The 24,856-nt window shown below is 46.3% G+C and overlaps 1 protein-coding gene across 3 annotated transcripts in view; it reads left to right on the top strand.

Annotated features, from left to right (window-relative positions):
- Window positions 1-24,856, top strand: part of LOC116941361 (ectonucleoside triphosphate diphosphohydrolase 8-like) — a 54,977-nt gene that overhangs the window by 21,847 nt on the left and 8,274 nt on the right. For all 3 annotated transcript variants that reach the window (XM_032952403.2, XM_032952406.2, XM_032952404.2), the window contains 3 exons: window positions 6,690-6,826; window positions 10,537-10,654; window positions 23,591-23,741. In XM_032952403.2, coding sequence (XP_032808294.2) covers window positions 6,690-6,826; window positions 10,537-10,654; window positions 23,591-23,741 — 406 coding nt within the window. The remainder of the gene's footprint in view (window positions 1-6,689; window positions 6,827-10,536; window positions 10,655-23,590; window positions 23,742-24,856) is intronic.

The following is a 24,856-nucleotide window of genomic DNA, read 5'->3' as shown; positions in this document are numbered from 1 at the left end:
TCCTCTGTCTCTTTCCGTCCACGTTTAGAATCGACGTCACCCGTTTTTATAGTATTTGGGTTGATGCTATACATTTCCACGTGATAAGCCACTTCGTTGAGCTACCATTTGTGATAGGTCGCTTCTAAAACAGAGCTATATAGCTCAGTGGACCTTAACTGATAAAATTAAAAAATATATATAGTTTAAAGTTTAGATATGCCCTGGCCCAGTGTGACCTCTGTTTGCCCTGGTTCTAGCAGTCTACATGGTTCCTCCGTGGGAGTTGCAATTGAAAGTTCTATAATGCGATGCCCGCGCAAGAACCGTGGAGAAGCATCATCACCATTGCCTCCTCGAGAGTCGTCATACAAATCACGCAGCAGAGATTATGGACAAATACCCTCTCGCGAGACACCACAGTCACGGCAGACATATCAGAAGGTCTATCTAATGTGTAAACATCGGTATAAAGTTACAGTTACACCATTGACAAATGGGTGACTGGATAAAAAATAAAACGCAAACTGGTTTAACTTGAGAAAAAGCCTCGCCGTGCTTTGGAATTAAGCGAATTTTACGCGAGATTAAGAACCCGTTATTGTACAGTGGCGTACGCGAAAAGGTCAAATTTGTGAACGGCTGTCGAGAATGACAGTTCCACCCAGCACAAATGCTGCTCTGGGTCCAGACTTAACTGGTCAGGACATGTATATGACGGTCGGATATGCGAGGTTGTACTGTACTTGATGTATGTGGCATACAAAATACATACAATCATGTGAAATGCTGCGCATGATTGTAATGTGGAACAAAATCCAAATGTGCATTACTTTATGGCAGCAAGTCATCTACCTATAAAGCTGATCATATGTACGTCTTCAATTGATGGTTTTCATGTTTTTTGGAGTTGTCTGCACTTCACAGCAACAGGCAGTATCGAAGAAAGTTTTGTATCCGCAAACAGGCCAGCTTTAAATGTCTTTGCCAAGTTCGGTGTGCTCATGTCATAATGGAATACAATTTGGGATCGTGAGCAACAATTAAAGCGGTGCATCAATGCGGTCACTTGTCCGTGATTATGACCCAGCATGTGGCTTTCGAGTAAAACGCGTCTTTGCTCCATAAAATATTCCGAAGCTGCCGTGCACCACGCCGTGAGTCATGATGTCTCCTGAATTCACCTCGCCTGCGCACGGGTACACTTTAGGCAGATGAAGATCCGGGACTTGCGGCTACGTGACATAAACAAAAAACAAACACGGATCAGAGTGCGGCAATAAATACAAGTTGCAGCGGCATCGATGGGAGGCTCTTGAAGGCACCGTGCATCTCGAGTAGCCGTGCGGTATTCGAGCGGCTTACTTGTTGTTTACACCAGATGATGACAGACCACAGCTGGTGGAACATGGACGTGGCTCGATGTGTGTTGAGTTGTAATGCCTATCATATTAATCATTCGGATTTATAATGCGCATTACATCCTAGGATCCCAATGGGCACTGGCGGAGCCAGTGGGGAGGTGGGGTGGGGTGGCACGTTCCCCCCCAATGATCCGATCGAAATCCCTAATTTCGATCGGATCATTGGGGTTTATTAGAAATGAATAGGCATTTTGCGACCCCCACTGCCACTGTGTAGCATATTATTATGTGCCAGGGACTCTATGAGATGATAGGACAATAGTCTGAGTCCATGATTGGCAATAAGTAACGGCAAAGCAGTTATAAGCGACTCAGAATTGTGCGCAGTTGCGTATACAGTACACGACTTCCTGAAGGCATCAACACCTTCAGCGAGCGCGATGCCGATCACACAACGCGGTTCGAATTCTACCTTCGATCGATGGCTGTGCCATCGCCGCACACGTGTCGAATAAAAAGCAAGGGGCAAGTCCTTAGTTACTAACAACTCCTTACTTACTAACAACTCCTCTATCATTTTTCATTGCTGGAGGGGTTGCCCCCCCTACCTAAAAATCCTGGCTCCGCCGTTGCCAATGGGCAATGCATGAAAAGCAGGAAACAAAAACAGAACCAGGGCAACCAGACCAAACTCGAGAGGGAAGACCACTTTAAAGAAGATGGGTTTTCAAAGCAAACTTTTATATACAGTATGTCTACCGACTCTGCCTGATTTCAAGTGACAAGGCGTTCCATAGCTTGGGTGCCACGCTATCGCAACCTTATAAGAGATTTTCCCCTTTTTTTCTGGCAGCAAAACTGAAACCTTTTTACAAGGATTAATGTCTGCATTAACCACAATACCTGCAGTCAAAATGCAAACAAAAAACATACTATGATAATATATGCATTGTCCTTGAAGCTGATTGGTCCACACCAAGGGACGGCTTTCTTTTGAGCCTCGACCCAATTGGTGCTCGACCAGATGACGCCAAAAGGCGTACGCCAATTTGGTCGAGGCTCAAAAGAAAGCCGTCCCTTGGTGTGGACCAATCAATTTCAAGGACAATGCATAAATTATCATAGTATGTTTTTTGTTTGCATTTTGACTGCAGGTATTGTGGTTAATGCAGACATGAATCCTTGTAAAAAGTTTTCAGTTTTGTTGCCAGAAAAAAGGGGAAAAACCCTATTATTTACATTTTGGTACTGGCAAAGGAGGTCTAATGATATATCGCAACCTTGTTGCGGGTATCAAGATGATGACAAAAGGAGCGGCTGTAACCATTCCGGCAATAATATACAGGGGGTGTTAAGATGTTGACACACCAATATAGACACACCTATTATCACAAGGCATTACCCACACGTGCTAGTGGTAAACCATGCAGCACGAACATGCTTCGAGAATGTATGCATTCTTCTTTAAGCAGCTGTCTTTGGTGTCGGCGAATCATTTTCAAGAACAGCTGTCTCTGGTGCAAGCCAAATCAAGCGCGATTATTTTGCACGCTTTACCACCATAGGTTGTGGTGAATGCCGACTTGATGTCTTACAATAGTCGTGTCTATTTGACGTCTGAATATTTTTAAACCTCCTGTATTATTTCCGGAAAGGGTGAAGTCCATTATTTTTTCCTCATGGCTATTGAGCAACCACTAGACATTGAGGGATCGTCCTTTAAACTCACAGTGGCTTCAAGTTTAACAGGCGAATTTTGGGTGGCACCCTAAATGTATCTGTGAAAATATGTTTAAAGAATTAACTTTGCATTGGACATTCATTATTTGAGGTCACGATTGAATCTGATAATATTTTTTTTCCATTTTGCTGATTGTAGCACCTCGAGTACCTGCAGGGGCCACACCGATCATTTTCAGGCAACATAAATGAACACCGAATAATGCGTTTATCGTGAGCACAATTGTTTTCATCGATGAACGATTGCGCTCCTAATTTCTACCTGCACCTTTTATAGTCGAAGATTTAGGAGACGATAAATCCACACGTTGTGGCACGCTAATGGTGTTACTTTCACTTGACTGTAGGCGAGATATATCCACCTTGTTCTCACGTTCACGTGCTGCTGACGGTCCCTCGCAATGCAACGCGGGCCTCCTTTGTAACGGACGTTGACGTCAAATGGAGGTCGGACGCAGCAACCACTTTACCTCTCGGCGTCTCCGTATCTCCGCATGCTTATTTGCGTCTGCGTGTTTCGCACACAGCAGCCGCATTGTGTTGCAATGATTTGGAAAGGCAAAAGTCGCGGGCGAGCGAGCGAGCGGGTGGGTCTGCTTGCCAGAACATGGGTTGGTTATGTTGTCATATTTTCCTTCTCGATTTGCCCGTGTTTCGATAGTGCGCCATCTCTCCATACTCCCAGTTTGTTCGATTGTGCCCGTGTTCCCAATCCATTTGTCATGGTGGGCAGTATGCACTGATTGAAAGCATTCATTTTCAAGCACATCGGTTTGTTGCTTCTCAGTAAGCTATTTTTTTTTTTTATAAAAAAAAGCATCCATCCCTGTGTCGTCATTTTACATGTCCAGTATGAATTTAGATTTAAAGCTTTCGTGACTGCAGTAATTCATATTCTTAGCTCTTTCGGTAAAGTCACGTTGAAGGGAAACAATAAAATAATAAAATAATATATATATTTTATTGTTTCCCTTCAACGTGAAATAATAAAACAAGATATATTTTATTATTTTATTGTTTCCCTTCAACGTGAAATAATAAAATAAAATATATTTTCTTATTTTATTGTTTCCCTTCAACGTGACTTTACCGAAAGAGCTAAGGATATGTCCAGTATGTTTAAATACAGTCGCTTTAAAATAATGTTCAAATCCAGGACCCTAAGACCTTCCCTTTCTGCTCTGCCCATGACTGCCTGTTTCCATCTTTCCGAATATATTGACTGTCAGTGACATAATCCTCCACCATCACTCTGCTCTCCCTACCTTTCCCACTTAACGTCAGTAAAAAAAAAGATTTTGCGTCTCTCTACATTGTAGCATATCGGTCGGTTTCAGTCGGTTTATTCCGTGTAAGGCCCATTGAGCTAAGCAGCTCTTATTCATTGGGGCCCAGGCCAAAACGGCAGGCAGGTCACACGGGAAGGGAGGGCTTACAGGGGCTGCATAGAGTGGCTGGTACGACGGCAGCCAGCAACTCACATGGGAAGGGAGGGTTTATCGGAGTTTGCATAGAACAGATGCAATTAATGAAAATTTTAATAATGACATGCATGTCTTGATTTCCTTTTAGAACAGCATTCTTGAGATGGGGTCACATTTGAAAAGCTTTCTGAGGTCAAATGCTTTTGTATTTATATGTTATGATAACGGTGTTATGGGAGAAATGAAAAAGAAAAGCTGATATGTTCAAAAGAAGCAAAGAGAGACACACACGCAGGAATTGCGCCGGACGACAGAAACAGGGACAGTTGGATTGGAGAACGTACGCAAGCGAGCGATATAATGTATATTTAACACGTAGACTTTCGCGACCAATATCATCGATAATAGAGGCTTTTGGGTTAGATCGCGTAAATATTCTAATGTGTCGTTAAAACCCGCCACCACCCGACACAGCCAACTAGTAAGGGTTGTCACGTAAATAGAACGTGGCCAATTCGTCACTAGTACAGCACACCGATGTGTTGGAGAGCCAAGCCACAACATTTACAATCTGAGTACGACGTTTCGCCAGTAATTACAACAGGCTTCATCAGGCGACAGCCAGATTTGTGGAGCAGTCTTACTGTTTCGTTCCTTATATAGAGGCGTAGATGTGTTGACCACCCTTCTGCGCTCTTGCACAATGTAGGGTGGGGGGGTATAACTGAGGCAACGTACATTATGCATGTGCATTATGTGAGCCCTTTGAACTTGTCCTTCCTGTCTATTGTGTATATTAAAATAGCCCTACCAACAGCAATCCCTATTGAAGTACGCTGCCCTTTGTAGGCATGCATTTAAATAATGTATTATTTGATTATTCGCTTCCATGTAGCACTAAGACAGTAGCTATCCAAACGGTTAAAGTCATTTAGATTTCTCCAATTTCGATAGATTCTCTAATTAGTCTTGGCCAGTAGTAGCTAGTTTTGAACAAAAATTCAACATCAAAATATTTTTCAATTTAAAACTTTCGTGACTGCAGGGATTCATCTTCTTGGTTCTTTCGGTAAAGTCACGTAGAATGAGAATAAAATAAAAAATATATATAATTAAAATATTCTTGATTATTATTTTATTTCCATTCTACGTGACTTTACCGAAAGAACCAAGAAGATTATCAAAATCAAATGAGTGTCCTTGTTGGCACGTGTGTTCTGATATTGCTGACAGTTGCATTTGGGAGAATTTAATATTTCTCTGATGTTCTTTTAGTCTCGTGCTGATCATTCGTCCTGTTTGCCCAACAACATTTACCACACGTGCAGTTAATGCTGTACACACTTTATGTTGATAGCTTCGGTAATACATCTTTTGTACCAGATATAAAATTCTGTTTTTTTATGTACCGTGCCAAATCTGACTCGGATGTTTTGTTTTTCCAAACATCTGGCTAGTTTATCAGTTACTCCCGCAATGTACGGTATTTTGATCGTTTTACTTACTTGGGCAGTTTCACTGCTCATGCTCTTTGATTTGGTTTTGGTATTCAATGCCCTGTTGATTTGTTCATCGTTAAAGAAGCGCTGCAAATGAACGGTTACAATGACAGAGCAACGAAATCCGACTTTGCACTACTGCTCGATGGATCGCTGCGTCGCAGGACTGTGAGCGACGGCGACTGCTTGGGGAGGCCTTCATCCAGCAGCGGATTGATCGTTGCCGAGGCATGATTATGATGATGATGCACGTAATTTTGAATGCAACCACGAGAATTTGCGCACCGGCTTTAGAAGCTAACACCTGCTTCTGTGTGCGTGTGCACGTGTGTGTGTCCCATTGTCTGTTAAGGCTATATGGGGGATCTTTATCTTTGTCCCATTAGGGAGCGGTGGCACAATGGTCAGGGCACTGCGCTCCGAACCCGGCGACCCGGGACGATTATCTGAAACCGGTCTTGGGCCTCCCCTAGGTCGACTCGGCCTCAAATGAGTACCTGGTGCGCTGTGTAAACATCGCCACTAGGGAGACAAAGGCGGCCCGGGTGTGGTGTTGGCCACCCACCCGCTTGTGTGCCGTGCCGGCCTTCATAGGTGCTACTCGCTAACGGCACTTTCCCCTACAGTCTGTGAAGGCTCCACGGGGGATCTTTGTCTTTGTCCCATTGTGTCCGCACGTTCAGGCAAGCAGCGGGCCAGGACAACCCCGAGGCAGCGATGTCTGCTCAAGGCCCTGGGGCTCGCGCTCTTCGTCGTGCTGGTGACTGCGATTGTTTCTATCGCTGTGGCGCAGAGCAAGAAGCGCCCCCCTCCGCTCAAGGTACCCTGCACCACCGCACATGCAGCCCCCCCCCCCCCCCTACTCCCCATCACCCTGTGCCCACGAGGGTGGAACTCCTGCTCTGGTGGTCTTCTCTTGTGGCTGTGCCTCCCCGCCCACAGCCAGCGCTCTGGCCGCTTTCACACCGCTGTGCAATCTGTTGTTGCCATCTTCATGGATCGTTGTACCCCCCCCCCCCACTACCATATTTCAAGTATTGGATATTCACTGTCGCCATCCCAACTTGACCTTTGTGCTTGGATAGTAATGAAGTAATAATACAAATATTAATACTAGTTTATAGCACTTTGTCAAGCCATTTCTGGATGAAGTTCTTCCCATATTGTGGTGGTCCTGGCGGTTGTTGACTGAACTTCACTACTCTGGTTGGTGTATTTATGTTTGTATGTTGAACTTCTTTCGCACCGTACGCAGCCAATCGTGCTGATTGGAGGTGTGGGGGAATGACAACACACCAAACACAAAAAAACGGTTTTAAAGAAATGAGTTTTCAATCTAGATTATTTAAAAGTACATAGCTCCAGTGGCTTCCTAATATGGGAGAATGACAACACACTAAACACAAAAAAAACGGTTTTAAAGAAATGAGTTTTCAATCTAGATTATTTAAAAGTACATAGCCCCAGTGGCTTCCTAATATCGGAAAGAAGAGCGTTCCAGACGCCCGCAGAAGCGCATATGAAAGCACGCGATGATGCGGTGGAGAGGGGCCAGGACCGGTTCAGGTATCACTCGCCACTGATGTTAGCCGCGGCCAAGAATCGGGCTCAGGTGGCCAGGCTCGTGGTGCAGTGCACTACCCACTGCGCCACCACTCCTTTTACTCGAAGGGGTTACGAGTGAAATCAAAGTTACTTCGAGATATTTTATAAGATGTGTACAAATGTACGTGTGTCCTTATAAAATAACATCCTACTTGAGAACAGGATTAAAGCAATTGTCTAGAGCCTGTATCGTTTTTTTTTCGATTAAATGCATTTGGGAGCTGGTGAAAACGTTTTAAGTTGAAGTAAGCTTCATGTGATGCATTCTTTCTCTCCAGCAGCTATCATCAGGATGCTGCTATTAGAGCTAACTGATTAAATCGCTGCACGTGACGTCAGCAGTGGCTGTTAAGGAGAAACAGATCCTCTTTGAAGTGCAGTGATTTGCCTTGTTTGACCAAAACAACATGGCAATTTTGATTCAGACAAGTTGAGAGAAGCAGCGTGGGTCACTTGACCCTGGTGGTCAGATGTTGTGGGAGACTTGCACTGAAACTATGTGGATGTAAATGAGAGGGAGGTTGCTGGGCAATGAGCCGCTAGTTTTTGCTCAGCCCCACTGGGGATATTTCCTCCGACCTGCCCTAATTCCTATTTTGGAGGCATTCTCTGGAATTTCACTCAATCTCTGGCACTTCCTCGCACAGTTTCCCCTATAGCCGCCATTACCACTAAGTGGTGGTGACGTCACCACGGCGCCTGTGCGCCGTGGTGACGTCACCGTGAAGTGCCGAAGGCTCTCTGACAGGTCTCGGGACTGACCCAGGTGCCATGGGTCGGCTAACTGAGATGATTGGTAGATGCACCACCAGCTGTACCCCCCACTGTTGCCACCTTGCTGGATTTGAGCCGCCCGGCGCTCCGCTCGTTGTTGTGAGCGTCGCTCCTCTGCCCTCCGTTGTTGCTGGAGGGCGACTGCCCCCACAGCCCAGAGGAGAGCCATAAGAATAATTGACAGCAGAGCCTACAAGCTGTGGATGGCTGCACTCTGTAATTTGGAAATTAAAATTCACTCGCAAGACAAATAAGCAACGGTCGAAAACTGTTTCCTTCCCTGTCGTCTGCACTGCTGGAAGTTTATTCCCATTTCCACGTGTGTTCTAATTATTTATTTCAACGTACTTCTTGTAAAAACACATTTAGCCTTTTCGCACTCCCCCAATGCCATTGTCCGTGGTTGGTAATCTTGCGGCTGGAATCTGCGCCTCGCCCACGTCCACACGGAGGAGGAGGAATGTTTTTTTTGCTGCCGTGGTGATTTCTTGTTCCCTTTTTTGTTTTCGCATTGTTGCTGGGCTCTCGTGCTGCAGCCTCAAAAAGCATTCCTGTCGAACTGTTGAATTAAAGAACAATAAGTTAAAGTGCCCAGATGACTTGCAGCCAAAAACATTTGTATGTTTATATTTTTGCAATTAAGCCCATAATTTTAAAGAAAACCCTCTGCGTACGTGCCGGCCCTTGCCCGCAAAGTAAATCCTCTGTTTAGAGGAGTCTTGTGGCATGTTTGTTTATGTAATTCCACAACTTTTGCACACAAACGTTAATCTGTAATTGGAAAAAATGTAAACGTTTTTGATTGATTGATTGGTCACATGTAGTTTCGCCGCATGTAGTTTCGCCGTAACCTGAACCCTGCGGGACCGGCTTGGATTCCCAGCCGAAGTCCGTCCCTTAGCTGACCCTAGGTTAACTCTGCACCTCCGATTCCCCGCATCTCCGAATCCCTGCACCTCCGATTAGCGCGGCATAGATAAAAGTCTACCCTTATGAACATTACACGCGTCAAAATTCACCCCCCACCCCCCTCCAACCCTAGCAGTTAGATGTATTTCCACGTTTCTGGGTAGCGATTTGATTGAATAATCGATTGCTCATTTTTCATTTGTACATATTGATTGTCTTCCGCACGTAATCTCTTGTATCTCAATTGTACACTGCCTCATTTATATTATCTCATAGAAATGTACGTTCGCGTTTTAAAATTTGGTGAATGGTAAACACTCGATCATCTCATGCTGTGTTCCATGCGTACAATGTGAGCGTAGGAATATAATTTAATCGACGAGTGGATGCGCCTTTACATCCCTAACAATTGTCAATAGAGGCGAGAAAATAACCGCCGTGCCTGTATGCCACTTGCCGCACCGCTTGCTCGCGTGATGCTCGGCTGCCAGGAGAGGCAGACCCAACAAATCAAACGGAATCGTCTTTGCATTTGGTGTTCGCGATGTTTCACAGACGACTATCATCTGCAGTAGTTTCATAGTTATTACCGGCGAAACGTCACCGTACTAGAATTCTAAATGTTGTGGATTTGCTCTCCAACACACCGAATTGGCCACGTTCTGTTTACGTGACAAACCTTACTAGTTGGCTGTGTCGGGTGGTGACGGGTTCAACGACACATATTTACGCACTCTAACCGAAAATAAACTTTTCATTACGGAGTTTCATCGTAGCGGGCGATGTTGCCGTGTGTTTTTACCCAATTAGGTACAATGTGGACCGTGACGCTGGCACACGTGGCCTACTCTATTTTTAGAATAGCGTCCTGGGATATTTGACCTCTCCTGTGCAGCAGATGCCGCGCATATTTCTGGGGAATGCACCCACGGTGTTCAACAGGGCCGACCTGCTGGGCTTCGAACCGTGAACCTCTGCAACAAGCGGCCAACGCTCCACCGCTCGGCCACGCCGTCAAGGCTAAACCAAGCGGGGCCCCACGCATTTGTCGCTCGTGTGCCTGGTGCCGCCGGTGTGTAAACGTCTCCATTGGAGAGACAAAGGCGGCCGGGCGTGGCGCTGGCCACCCACCCCCCTCGTGTGCAGTGCCGGTCTTCATTAGGCACTCGCTAACAGCACCTGCCCCGAAAGTCTGTTAAGGCTATGGGGTGGGGGGGGGGATATGTTTGTCATTGTGTGCAGTACGGTGTGGTGCTGGATGCGGGCTCTTCCCACACATCGCTGTTCGTGTACCAGTGGCCAGCGGACAAGGAGAACGACACCGGGGTGGTGACGCAGGTCGCACACATCGACGTTGAGGGTGAGTGCACTTTTAGAGCGTTTTGAGTTCCAAAATTTGGTTCCAATTGAGCCAATGAGGCCATGTCACGAGACAAGATTGTGCTTTCGGAACTCTGCAGCTAGCAGGGAATCATCACGTGCCAGAGAACAGCTTTGGAATATGTTACGCAACTATTTCTGAGGCTACAGGGAAGACAGACCTTTAAAGCTGTGGTGTATGTGGGGATTGCTATGGTATAAAACTCATGCATTTTATTTTAGTGCGGTAAAAATATAGCAGCCATTAAAAATATCGTTCATTCCCATTCTCTCTGTCACACACATGGTCTTTCGAGAGTGGGAAAAGCGTATGTTTTATTTGTGGAATTTTATTTTCCTCTTGGCGACTGAAGAGTATTTGTTTTGTAAGGTTCGCAATAATCCGTTGGATGGTTCAAAGATAAATCAAAATCGAGATATGTCCCAAACCACTCTCGGCCTCTTTAAAAATGATTAAGCTTTCATTCCTGCCATGTTTTTTTGCTGTCCAGCATTAAAACATTTTTTAGATAAAGGTGCATTTAAAGTTTTTTTTACAGCCTAATTTTGTGCCCAACTCCACTTTGCGTACATGGGACGTCGGAAACGGCATGGGGTCAGCTGCGGAGGTCATTCGGGGTCCACACGAGCGAGCGGGGCCCGTCTTAAAGATGCCAACCGAAGGATCGTGAACCGTTGTGTTCGTACGTGTTGTAACATCCGGTTGGCTCTGCCACTTCCATGGGCATCCAATTACAGAACGACCGATTTTGAAGTTGACGTACATTCAGCGTTCCTGCGAGGTCACCCAAGAGCTCAGTACCCTGTTCGGCAGGGTTGATGAACCGTGGCACAATCAAAGGCCACTGTAGTTGCAGACGGCACTGCGCCTCAGCACTCGCAATGCAGCGGGATTCATCTCACAGTTCCTCCATTATTTTCAATGTTTTCACCAAAAGAAAGGAACTTGGTAGAACAGTGAGGTCGCCTGTGCATTTTTTGGCATGACGCGAAAGAAAGTCTCCAAAAAGAATTCTTCACTTTGACCCTTTGACCCACTGGAACTAGATGTTCCTTATTCTGTTTTGTTTTTATTGGGGGGGGCGGATGTGTGACACGAGTTTAACAGACCGTGATAAAACTATTGTGATGGGGAAAATACTTTTGAGTACCAGGCAGCGCTCCGTTTCCATTACACATGGGCCCTGGATTTCGGCTGAACAGGATTGTGTTAAAAAATATATTCTAAATGTAAAATTAGTTGGTGCACAACGGTATGAACCCGGCAACTTGGTTATGATTCCCGTGCCATGGCTCAGAGCAGTCGCAAGGGATGTCTGGTACTGTCCCAGGTCTCAAACTTAATTTGAAGCTTTCGTGACTGCAGGAAATACTGTTTGGTTCTTTCGGTAAAATCACATAGAAAGAAAAGAAAATAGAATACGACGTTTTTATTGCAACACAAGCAACCGTCTTCAGGTAAGAATGAATGAGAAAACAAACCGAGTAAACTTAGAAATATAATGCAATACAACACAGATAGTCGGCTAACATAACAGTCAACACCCTACCTGGTTGATTACGTTCTTCCAAAGATTGCTAAATTTGAGAGAGAGACAAAACGCAGACACGGGGACACATAGACGGACACACAAGCAGAGAGAGACACACACAGAGACACACAGAGAGACACACAGATAGACACAAAGGTCAACTCAACTCAACCAAGCGATGTCTCAACCAGTCCTGATGCTCATTCGCTAACCCGTATGAACAGGGTGAACCTGTGCGTGCCTGTGAAGCGTATTGTGATGGCTAAACGCTAAACCCTAGCCCCAGGCGTTCTGATTGGATTTGACGAAGGAGCAGAGATCCCCTTCCGCCACCGCCGCCGCCGCCCTGCCTTGACAAAGTGAACGCGATATTAACACGGTGGCCTGCTCGTAAATTTGCCCGGTTCAGGTTTGGCAACGTGCTGTCAAGGGGGACGCGGGTACGGGGGAGAGGGGGGTGGGGTGCGGTAGGGATGTAGAGTCGTGTCCATGTGTTCCCATGCACGTTTGGACAAAACAGTCCATCTGGCTCAGCGGTCAGCAACCAAAGCAACAAGGTAAATAGTTGGGTGTTTCAATGCAACGTGAAATACGAGACCCGGTGGCCGTTGACGAATAACGTCGCAGAGCGGCCCTTGCGGAGTCGCACGCGGTGACTCACGAGCCGCGGGTTTGCCGACACCCCCCACCTCCCCCCCCGGTCTGGCTTCATTGTTCCCCACACCGTGGTGTTCACTGAGAGTCTGGCATGGTTCCCTGAGCACCTGTTTGCCTCTTATTCAAGCCTCAGCCGGGGGTGTGTCTACTAAATTAACCCATCCTTCGTCCCCCTCTACCCCCGGGGTTGTTATATGACCACATTTTGAGATTTCCCAGCGCTCTCTCGCACTGCGTGCGTCACTCCTCGGCGTTCTTCGCTCTCGCTTGGCTCTTAGGGGCCCTCCATAAATGACGTCACGCACCTGGGAGTCAGACATTTGTGACGATGTGTGATGATGGGGGGGGGGGTGAGAAATTTGACGTCACATAAAAATGCGCAACTTTAGATAAATATAGACAACACGTTCTACTTAATTAAATATACTTTTAATAAATGTTTTCTCCTACGACATCAGAGTGCAGCGCCACATTAAATACGCACTACAATGACAATAGTTTAAAGCGATTTGAAGCATAAATTTTGATTTAAAGCTTTCGTGACTGCAGTAATTCATATTCTTAGCTCTTTCGGTAAAGTCACGTTGAAGGGAAACAATAAAATAATAAAATATATAATACAATAAAAATTCTCACGACGTTTCGACCATGTTTTATTTTGGGGGGGGGGGGGGCAGAGCTTTGTGACGTCATATTTGAGGGGGGGGGTCTGACTTTTTGTGACGCCGTGTGACGAGGGGGGGGGGGTCAAAAATCGTCCAAAATCGCGTGACGTCATTTATAGACGGCCCCTTATCCCCCCTCTCCAGAAATGTTGTGACCAATGTCTTAGTCACTGCTGTTGACGAGCCGCTGTAAAAAGGCAATAAGGTGCACTGTGTGACCACGTTCATGATACTCCGGTCAAAACCATCACACTACCATATATGGCAGGCGTTACTAAAAAGATTTCCAAAATTCTAAACAAACACAAGATCCAGGTCCGGTTTAATACAGGACACAAATTCTAGATTTAAAGCTTTCGTGACTGCTAGGATCCATACTCTTTGGTTCTATTGGGTAAAGTCACGTAGGTGAAAATAAAATAACAAAAAAAATTAACAAAAAATCACGACGAAGGCCGCTTGTGTTGTGGCCGAAACGTCGTGATTTTTTGTTAATTTTTTTGTTATTTTATTTTCACCTACGTGACTTTACCCAATAGAACCAAAGAGTACAGTACACAAAATTCGTGATCTGATCCCATCCGTGAAGGATGTCATTCCTGACTTACAGTACCCCGGGGTTTACAAATTGAATTGTACCTGCGGTGATTGCTATATCGGGGGGACATGTCTCTGACCGAATTCGCGAGCACAAATCAGATTTGAAACACGGCAAAACCAATTCTTCTGCCGTGGCTGATCACTGTTACAACGCTGTGGGTGATCACGATATAATTTTCTCCGATACCAAGGTTCTTTGCAAACCCACGGGTTTTTATCAGAGATTTGTTCACGAGGCAATTGAGATCTACAAACACAGACACAATTTCAACCGAGAAGATGGTTTCAAATTAAGCAACCATTGGAAAGATGTTCTAAATCGAACCAAACATTAAACTAATTTTCAATGGTAGGTATATTTATTCAAGTAGTGGTACCCCAAACTTTCGCAGCTTCTTAAAATTCCCTTTTCACACCACCAGCATGTGGACTCTACCGTGCTCCCTCGCCAGCCTGCACATGTTCACCCCCTCCCCACCTTTCATCATGCTAAGTCCGCCTATTAAATGCAAATTTTATGCTAATTCCTTTGTCAAGGCACCTTAATTACTCTCACACAGCTTAAAGGTCGCGGTCTGAGCTTGGCTGTGTTTCACTCCAGCGCTGTCCTCGAGACAGCCTGAGCCCTTCACCTGATGAAGGCCGCTTGTGTTGTGGCCGAAACGTCGTGATTTTTGTTGTTTTATTTTTTACCTACGTGACTTTACCGAATAGAACCAAAGAGTACACGTTCATGAAGCCATAATAACCAGGCATCCTTGGCAGGAGGAAGTCCTCTTTTAAAGCTATGACCAGGCATTGACAGCATGTTTGCACAGTTGTACTGCAAATGTACCACGTATTGTGCAGTTAACTGCTGTACCTATGTTGGTCTGCCAATAGCCCTATTCCTCCCTGTTCCGTTGGGTGTAACGTGACGCGTGATTAGATCCCACGCCTGACGTCGCGGTCTACACAGCCATAAAGCAGCGTTTAACCCAAGTTGACATTTAGGGGTGTACGTTTAAACCACGCAGCGGCATTAGACGTTTGTTTTTTTGTTTCGACCTTCGTCAATGCCGTCGCGTATGGGCGATGTCCTTTCAACGAAAGCCAAACCTCCCCCCCCCCCCCCCCGATGTCGCTGCCTTGGAAGGCGATAAATGCGGAGGCCACGCAAAATTTAATAAATTAAGAAGAAAAATGTTGTTATGGCATCCGCACGCGAAGAAATGCACGTGTAATTGAATGACCAAATGGGGACCGTGAACTTTCCAAGATTGAAACATAAAACTGCACGCAGGCAAGGTTTTCTGCTCGGATAAGCGCGGAGCTGTTGCCCCACATTTTTCGCTCGTAAAACAAACAAAAAAATGACAAGTAGGGGGTGTGACGATCCCGCCCGGACCCCCTCGCTCCCCTCTCCTCCCTTCGTTCAATTAATCATCAATCGACGTTTGAGATTCTGCTGCACTTTACAGTGGCCTCGCATGGATGGAAGGGGCCGCATAATGTAGTTGCGTAATGCGTTTATTGAAAATTTTTGAATGTCGATTCTAAAGCACGACACAAACGAGGAAATGTGTTTCGAGAATGTTTTTTTTAATACAGCTCTCCGTTTTCTGGGTTCTTTCGGTAAAGTCACGTAGAATGGAGATAAAATAATAATCGACATTCATTATTTTAAAATAATAATTATCTCCAGAAGATGAATCCCTGCAGTCACGAAAGCTTTAAATCGAAATTTACAGCTCTCCGTTGTGTGCTTGGTTTGTTGGGCTAAATTATGTTAGTTGACTAAGCTATTTTACGTGACCTAAACTATTTTATTTTACCAGCTAAAGCCCACTGTGCAAGGCATTAGCTCTTTTTGAGCGGTGACGTGAACACACATGCTAGCTCAACGAAGCGGCTTATCATCATCATCATCACCACATGTGGGGATTTCCAGCCGCAGCCAAATAATCTAAACGCATGTTGTTTCTAAATGTGGTGGGAAAAATTGGAGGAACCCAGAGAAAAATCCACGCGACCACATGGAGACAGAGAACACACGAACTACAAATATTCAGGCATCAGGATAGATGCCACGACCTGCATATCAGGCAACATCTCACCACCGCAGCATGCATGATGGGGGCTTTTTCAGAAACGAAATTAACCGCAAAAACCGACGCAGTAAAATTAAAAGATATTTAGAGACCAAATGTCTCCTTGTGCGTGCTTTGTACTTCTGGTGTTTACAGAACCAAGGAGACATTCTTTTTGGAATAGACCTGCAGCCATTCAGGAGGGACTGTGAGCACGAGTCCTTAATGATAATACTTTGCACGTGTCGTTTGCAAAATATTCCCATCAGCGTGTCGTAAGAATTGATGTTGATCGAATAGTTGATGCATCATCAGGAGACAGATCTGGAACTCACTTTTGGCCGAATATGATTTTGGTAGCCAATTTTTTTCCCCCATTCGTGGTGTTGGCCTTGTGTCTCACTGCACGCATGAGTTTTGCGCTGTGGACTTCTGAAAATCGGCTCTGAGCTTCCGAACAGCGGTGTCAGTTGAAAATGCAGCTTGGAAATTCACGCTCCACTCCAAAAAGTGAGGTGTGCATTCCAACATTTTACAAGGAGACATTTCCAATTATATATATATATATTTATGGATGTCCTACACATTGCAGAGCCAGGAAAGTCACAAAGCACAATTGAATGTGGAAGTCTTTTGCGGTTGTAAGTTCGTGGCCCACGTAATATTCAGAACACAGTGCTCTGCTCTGCAATGTGTAGGACATTAAAAAAAAAAATATATATCATTGGAAATGTCCCCTTGTAAAATGTTGGAATGCACACCTCACTTTTTGGAGTGGAGCATCTCGTGTCCTGGGCTTCTCTTTCTCCTTTTAAGAACGTAACCTTTACAAATGGAATTTCTTGTCAAATTCTGCCAGGAAAACCCCCACACATGGCTCAAGAATCTGAGGCATTACTTTTCAACTAAATACCAACCGCTCCATCGCAATGGAAAGTTCACTTTGGGCGCCGGATGGTGCCCCCTTGACCATCAATCATTTGCCACGACTCCACAAAGAAAGGCCACTTATTCGTGCAGTTATTTATTTAAATTTCCGCGCTCGCGGCGCTTCCTGTAACACGGCAGGCAATCCCCGCGTCGTAATTTTTTGCCCTTTTTGAGAGAAGCTTCAGACGCCGCGCGACGACAACCACCTGAGTTTCATTCCCAGCAGCCACGGCTCACATCGGTGGCGAGCGACGTAAACATCGGTCCCGAGCACCCACCTCCTCCAACCCACGCTGACCAGCGACACCCTGTGTCATGATGAACATGGCATAGGGTGTCCATCATCCAGCAGTGGATTGACGAAGGGCCTTAAAAAGAATTATACAATATTTACGAACTGCACGACTCGTAACTGGAAGGTTGCAAGTTTCACTTCCGGGTTTGGGATCGACTCGCCACGGTAAAACTTTGCAGGGAATTCAAAATTGGTTGTCCCATAAAAAAATATACTTGTCCACCGCCATACTCATGCGGAATTTCCACCGCTGGTTCTGTGCTAAAAAGAGGATATGTGCACCCGTCACACGCTCAGCCGAGCGACACGCCACTGACGAACAGCATTGACTTGCTGTGCCAAAACACTTTGCACGACTAGATGAATGTAATGTTAAAAATACAAAAATATTCAAAAGCAGGAATATTTATATTTGTTTTGTGACTAAGCTTTGTGCACATTGTAAAATGGTTGGTTTCCTAAGAGCTCTGTTCAAATTTGAATAAGCAATATTCTCCCTGATGTGTAATAGACTGTTAAAGAAAAATAACATTTATTTATTTGTTTATTTCCACATCTGCTGTTGCAATAACACGTAATCAAGATATATAAACAAGGCAGGGCCTCGCATGTCAATAGATGTTGATCCGAAAAAAATAAATTACAGTCCATTTAAGCAGTTTGCTGCTTTTATTAATATCTTAAGAGACTTAGACGGATGACAACGCTTTTAACTTTTATACCGAACCGCTTGAAGCAACACCGCCGTGACATATTCATGTGATTTTGTTGAGTGTAACATTTAGCCTCTAAACATTCGTGCATGAATATCCGTAATTGTGTTTCTTGAATGTTTTATTTCATTATTTGTTTAGTTGTGTTTATTTTACGTGTTTATTTAATACCGCCCCCAACCGTTTTCTGGGCATTTCTCTGAGTGGAGAAAAAATATCCCCCACATGCTTTTCAAAGTGGTTAAAGCGGCGTTTAAGTGTACGAGTTATAGTTTGATTTAAAGCTTTCGTGACTGCAGGGATTCATATTCTTGGTTCTTTCAGTAAAGTCACGTAGAAGGGAAACAATAAAATAATAAAAATATAAAACAATAAAATTCTCACGACGTTTCGACTGCAACACAAGAATCATCATCAGGTGTGAAAACCACATCAAGAAAATTTGTGCTGTGGTTTTCACACCTGATGATGATTGCTTGTGTTGCAGTCGAAACGTCTTGAGAATTTTATTGTTTTATATTTTTATTATTTTATTGTTTCCCTTCTACGTGACTTTACCGAAGGAACCAAGAATATGTACGAGTTGTTTTAACCCCATCGTTAACATCGTTCAAGTCGTTTGAGTATATCTTTGCGTGTTCAAAGATATTTTAAGGTGATGAGCAATGTGCATCGACCAGATACATGTATTCTTAATTTTGGACTCGCTTACAATTCAAGGTAATGATGTCTTTAGCACTGAGTTGTATTCCATTGACAATGAACACTCACGCTTAACATGACCATGTCGTCAGTAATATTGTGGGCTTGAGTCAATTGCTTTTATGTGGGCGTAGTGATTAAACACTTTGTTAATAATCACAATATGGTTGCTGTAAGCAAGATGCATTTACTTAACTCTCATTCAATTACCTAGATTCACTGGTTGTCCTTAATGCTGCTGGAATAGCCAATGCAGTTATATGGGGTGGGGTTTATGGCCAACAAATTCAGTTCCTATACTCCCCCTCAACTCCTGACTATTTGATTGTCACGTTTCAGGGTTACTGTTCCTTTTCCAGAATCAGTTGTATTGTTATTATCAGTGACTAGGAGTACCTCTCGTGCCTTGAAGCCATTTCATTCATCATCACCAGCCACGCTTTGTCCACTGCTGCATTCAGGCCTCCATAACTCTTCCACCCTCCTGTGATGCAACAATCCATCGAGCCTCCTCCCCCCGCCCCCCAACATGAGCCGATTCTTATAGCTCCACCTCCGCAGTGGGTGTACACTCTCAGGCGTCTCTCTAGACATTGGCAGCATCCATCGGCCGTCATCAGTTGGCCATCGTCCGTTGGCCAACATATTTTTACAATGACGTATGACCGCCAAAGCCCTACCAGCCGTTTAAGTCAAAGTGATGTCTATTATCGGTGTGTCTCTCCTTTTCACGTCGAGCGTGCACCCAGGATTCTTTGCACAGCGTTCGGGCTTTTGTTCCATGTTCCCTGTCGGTGCGCGTGTTTCAGATCCGTATTTTTGGCAGATGATGTGCAGTGATTGAAAACGTTATTTTTTGTGTCTTTTCACGGCCGAGTTTGCTTTCGCAAAAGCCTGCTCTCACTCGCCCCGCTAGATATCAAAATAGTCCATCACAGATCCGCCTTCAACAATTGCCTTATATATACACACAGCCAAAGAGAGGGCAGCGCTTATTAAAGGTGAGAACAAGATCGTGAACTGGAAGCAGCTAGATCAGGACGTAGCAGAGTTAAACTAAGCAACAGATTAAAATGAATAGAGAAGCAACGTGTGGAAATGGATGTTGCCACGTGAAAGAATCACATCACTGACAAAGTAATGGACTGTGCACTGAGATTGAAACTAAAGACAACAGGTTTTATGTCAAGCCACAAATACACACATGATGAAGACGAGAGAAATAAATACACGGATAAAATCGCCAAATAACATATAGAATACACATAACCCTGTAAAGCCGTGTTGAAAAATAATGAGAAAAGAGATTCCAGAGAACAACACAAATCACCGAAGGCTTCATAGCAAGTAATGGGAGCATGAGCGCGGTAAAAGAGAGATTGATGATCGGTAATTCACATGTGGTACCATAGCCCTTAGGCAGAACGTTTGATCCATGACACGTGTTCATTCTTAGAAAACGTCTCCATCACTGTGCAAAAGCACACACTTATCAGCTGAAGTATCGTCAGTGCTTCATTGTCAAGCAGTGTTTGATGCTGAAATGTACAATCGACCTGGTCACTGGATTGCAGGCAGCCTGCTGATATTCAATATCAGCGCTGGGAAATTATATACTTGGCATCCGATGGTTTGATTACGTTAAAAATTTCACCGTTGCATCTGCGACCGGTCTCCTCGCGATCGAGAGCTTTAGTTCGAGGGAGACGGCTGTGACCCTTTGTGGACACGTCGCCCCGTCTTGATGCGCAAACTCCGGCAAATTGCGCTCACTTCAGTTGGGGGTCGACGTTCGAAGCGGCCGGACACTTAAAGGAATGCTGCCACCCTCATGGTCACCGCCCCCGCCTCGTGATCCGTGGATCAAATACATCGCTCGAGATGCCGGTGTACGGCAGCAAGAGCAAGTTTATGCGAACGCCGTCACAAAGAGGTCACACGTTTGGCGCTGACTGTCCCTTCGCTGACGATGCGCGACGGACGAATGAACACATTCCTGCGGAGGGAGCTGGTAGGAACGTTGGGTTGCTCGGTCAATGGCCAGGGTCAACGGCACCACCACGTGGTGTATTCCGCAAATATGCCCGACTGTGAGGGCGGGCACAAGCCGGCGTGAGTAGGTTAAACGTTGAGTTTTATAAGGGCACCACGGGGTGACCAGCCCCTCCCCACCCAGCCCCACCCCTCCCACCCGCCACCCAGTCCCACCCTCCCCACTCAGCCCCTCCCCACCCTCCCCACCCAGCCCCTCCCCACCCAGCCCCTCCCTCCCCACCCAGCCCCTCCCCACCCTCCCCTCTCCACCCAGCCCCTCCCATTTTTGGATGCACGACGGACGGACGGACACAATAATCCCCTGTGGGCTGGTGTAACCAGGAGGTTCCTACCAATACATTGTTTTAATTGGTGGATGACCTAGGCTCTGTGGTGAAAGGGCTCGGGCAAAGGAATGCGACCGTGTACCGTGATGGTGAGAAGCAGGTGGGCACAAACGTGACCCGAATTGTTGCTTGTGCCTGGCCGACATTAAGCTGGTATCTAAACCTGGCTATCGAATGAGAGAAAGAAACAACCAACACATTTTCAGCAAAAAGTAACCCACCTAACCTTTCACCTCTCTCTCTCCAGGCCTCCACCTGCTTTCGTGTTTATGTTTGGCAGAGTGTTTCCAAGGTTTTATTGAAGCCTTGCTGGTGCCTAACCGTGGGGTGGGAACGGACCACTGGGGAAATTCAGGCTTTAGTTCGCCGAGTCGATCCTGGACGCGAGCCATCCACGCGCTGGTGCCGGCGTAAATCTTTCGCTGGCCGATTGAAGTGAATGTTTAAGTTGGACCCACGTGTGTACTGACTGCGATGGCCCAACTCCAAAACTAGAATTAGGGGGCAAATTCCTCGTTCCCAGATGGCCCAGTCCAAGACTGCCCGGGACGTACAGTGGAACGAATCCAACAATGCGATGAATCAGAAAGGAAAAATGTATATTGCCGTAGCAACGATGCACGTGTAACATTTCACGTGTGATAATTGTCTACGCATAATGCACGTTTTATGCAAATAGTGAGGTGGGTGGTGTGCTTATGTTTAGAGTATTTGGTTGCTGTAAAAGTCCACGTGATAAGCCACTTCGTTTCGCTATCATTTGTGGTCAGGTCGCTTCTGAAAACAAAAAAAACTACTAACTCAGTCGTCCTTACCTGGTAAAATAAAGTCAAGTTTTAGAACATTCTTCTTTTTTCAGTGATTCGCTTACTTTTCCTATACTTTGCACTCCTATCGATTGTTTTGTATTGTTTGTTGTTGTACGTTTGTAACCCCCATCCCCCCCCCCCCTGGACATCTGTAAAAAAAAATCTTCGCAGCTCACTGGATTTCACCAGAACAAAGATTCAGATTCTAACTGCGACGCTAGATGCAGGCTCAAAGAGAAGGCTGCAGAGCGAGGCGGAGAAAGCGTGAAAAAAAGAAATGCAAATGAGATGGTGAACTTGGCACGGACGCAGACTGGGCCAACCCTATACACCGGGGGGGGGTGGTGGTGGAAGACACGAGGGGAGGAAGGTCCTCCCCGTGACTCACTTTGCCAGCAGCATTGCAACACGCGCACATGACGCAGCAGCAGCGGCGGCGACGATGACGCGTATCACGCTCTCCTGTGTGCGTGCAGGCTTACAGTGCACGCGCGACCGACGGCAACGTGACCTCCGTGTGGCGTCACGGTGCAATTGGTGCGGGGAGGGAACGGCGAGACAAACCAAACTGAACGGATTGTTGTCTGAAACGCCCAAAAAGATTTGTTGGGGCGAGGGGGGGGAGATTTCGAAGGAGCCGGAGATGTTGAGCCAAAGATCGATGATGGTGCCGTTCCTCTGTAAGACAATATTTTAAACACAAAAAAACGCAATTATTGAATGCCTCGGCTCAGGGCAAGCAATGGGAGTGTGAACGCAGCAAAAAGGAAATGGAATACCAGTAATTTACACGTGGTCGTCCTTCAGGGGAGAAATATGGAGCGGTAACAACGCCACGGACAGACGATCTCTGTCGCGTGTCGCGGCAAATGGGACGCTCATTTTAGTTTTACGGCTCTGCTGTGATGGCGAACAAACCTGCAGCACGAGACGGAACGAACGGGGGGAAACAATGCAAACGAGATGGTTTAAAAGCAACAACACCCAACGTCATCGACACTTCAAATTAAGTGTGGCTTTCTGCAAGCACTTGCATGCACCCCCCTCCCCCAATAACGTGCTGTCTCGATGCATCGCAACGCCGATAATGCGGCATGTGAAACGTAGATAAGCTGAAATGTGCAAGATATGGAGATGCGTTGACTTTCCGCTGACCTTCAGCAACATGCGACCCTGAGACCAAGGTCGACACGCCCACGATCAAGAGATATTTGATGACATCAGAATGTGAACTACACGGGATTTTGCTGCCGGATCGCCGCGGGGCTACGCTTGTCACTAGTGGGGCAGTGCGACAAAATCAATTGTTGCGCTGTACTATGCTCCAACATCTGTGCTCCCTGCCTTCGGTTAAGCCGCACTGACCCGCTGAGTGAAGTACGCTCACAATATCTCCCACGACCCGCCATCCGGACAAAATGGGCTGTGCACGTGTAAGACACGGGTTCGTAACGATGCATTGAGCCATCGATTACGATCCACTTATACGAGTGGAGTTCTCCACGCTGCAGCACCTCATGCCGTGCGTGCGTGCGTGCTCGTGCGGTCCTTTGCTCGCTGCAGGAGGCGGCATATCGAGCTACAAGGATCACCCGGAGATGGCCGGGCAGTCCCTGGTGCCGAGTCTCTTCAACGCCACGAAACTCGTCCCGCCCGAGAGGCACCACGAGACGCCCATCTCCGTGGGCGCCACAGCCGGCATGCGACTGCTCCGGTTAGTTCGGCGGATGCCGTTGCGGCGTCGCGCTCGCAGCCTTCCCCTTTCCGCTGCTCCGCCGTCGGTTCGGCTCTCCGCTTTGTCCGGGCGTCCCGTTTGAACCGGCCACGAGGCTCTGCGGGGGTAGAGCGATCGAAAAGGCCGCTGGTTCAAACCCACCACGCGTGCGAGGGCGAAACACTCCGTCCCAGGGGGGGAGGCAGCCACTTTGGCCGATAGAGGACATTATCGGTGTGATGAGGGCCATCAGACATTTGAAACCATTGCGAGTTTGACAGCAGCACGATGATGATGGGGGTGTTGTCACGTGTTGTGTATTGTGGGGGGCCGCACGCCAGGGGCCGCACTAAAGGCCACCAGGGGCCGCCAGTGGCCCGCGGGGCCTTGTAATGAGAACACTGCTCTATCCCATACAGGCAGGAAGTCTTGCAACATGTGTGTGATCCACCAACCCTCGCCTGCACAGTGCTAGATTACAGCCATGCTCCGCCAACCACTGCTGCTCCCACGTATGTCTCAATGCTGTGACGGAGTCCATCGATAAGCCATATTTCGCCATTTTTCCCCATTGGAACAAGGTTTCTGCATTCGCGAGCGTTTTCAAGCACGTAACCCTCGCGGATAGAGAGGGTTTTCGGTGCTATAAATGATTACCCTCAAAACTACACCCCAAATGTATGATTGTTATATGTTGACTTGTGACATTGGCATACTTTGACGAGTCCACCCACCTCTTATCTACGCAGTCACTCGCGGATATGTAACAACAATAAAATGCATTTGCCGCACGCTTTCTCCTTCTCTCCAAGACACTGCGGGCAATGGGATGAAATTTCTGTGCGATTCCTGTTGCCCACTAAAAAAAAACACACACAGATATCGGGATTAATGGTGTGCCTGCAGCAACAAATTCCCACTAACTGCTCTTTATACAAACACTGCTATACTATTACTATGAGGCCTGTGTGTCTGGGGAGACTCTTCTTTTGCGCCTTACGAGGTCACCTGTGTGGTCTGCAGTGCCCAGAATGACTTGGGCCAATTCTTGAGTGGCGTTCCATGCAACAGCCATCGCAAGTGAATGTGGTGGAAGCTCCAGAGATGTTTGTTGC

This window comes from Petromyzon marinus, chromosome 11 (genome assembly GCF_048934315.1).
Source record: "Petromyzon marinus isolate PM22_M1 ecotype Great Lakes invasive population chromosome 11, UKy_Petmar_22M1.pri1.0, whole genome shotgun sequence".
NCBI classification, from domain to species: Eukaryota; Metazoa; Chordata; class Hyperoartia; order Petromyzontiformes; family Petromyzontidae; genus Petromyzon; species Petromyzon marinus.
The sequence above is the reverse complement of the archived record's forward strand: the minus strand, read 5'-3'. Positions and strand labels throughout refer to the sequence as shown.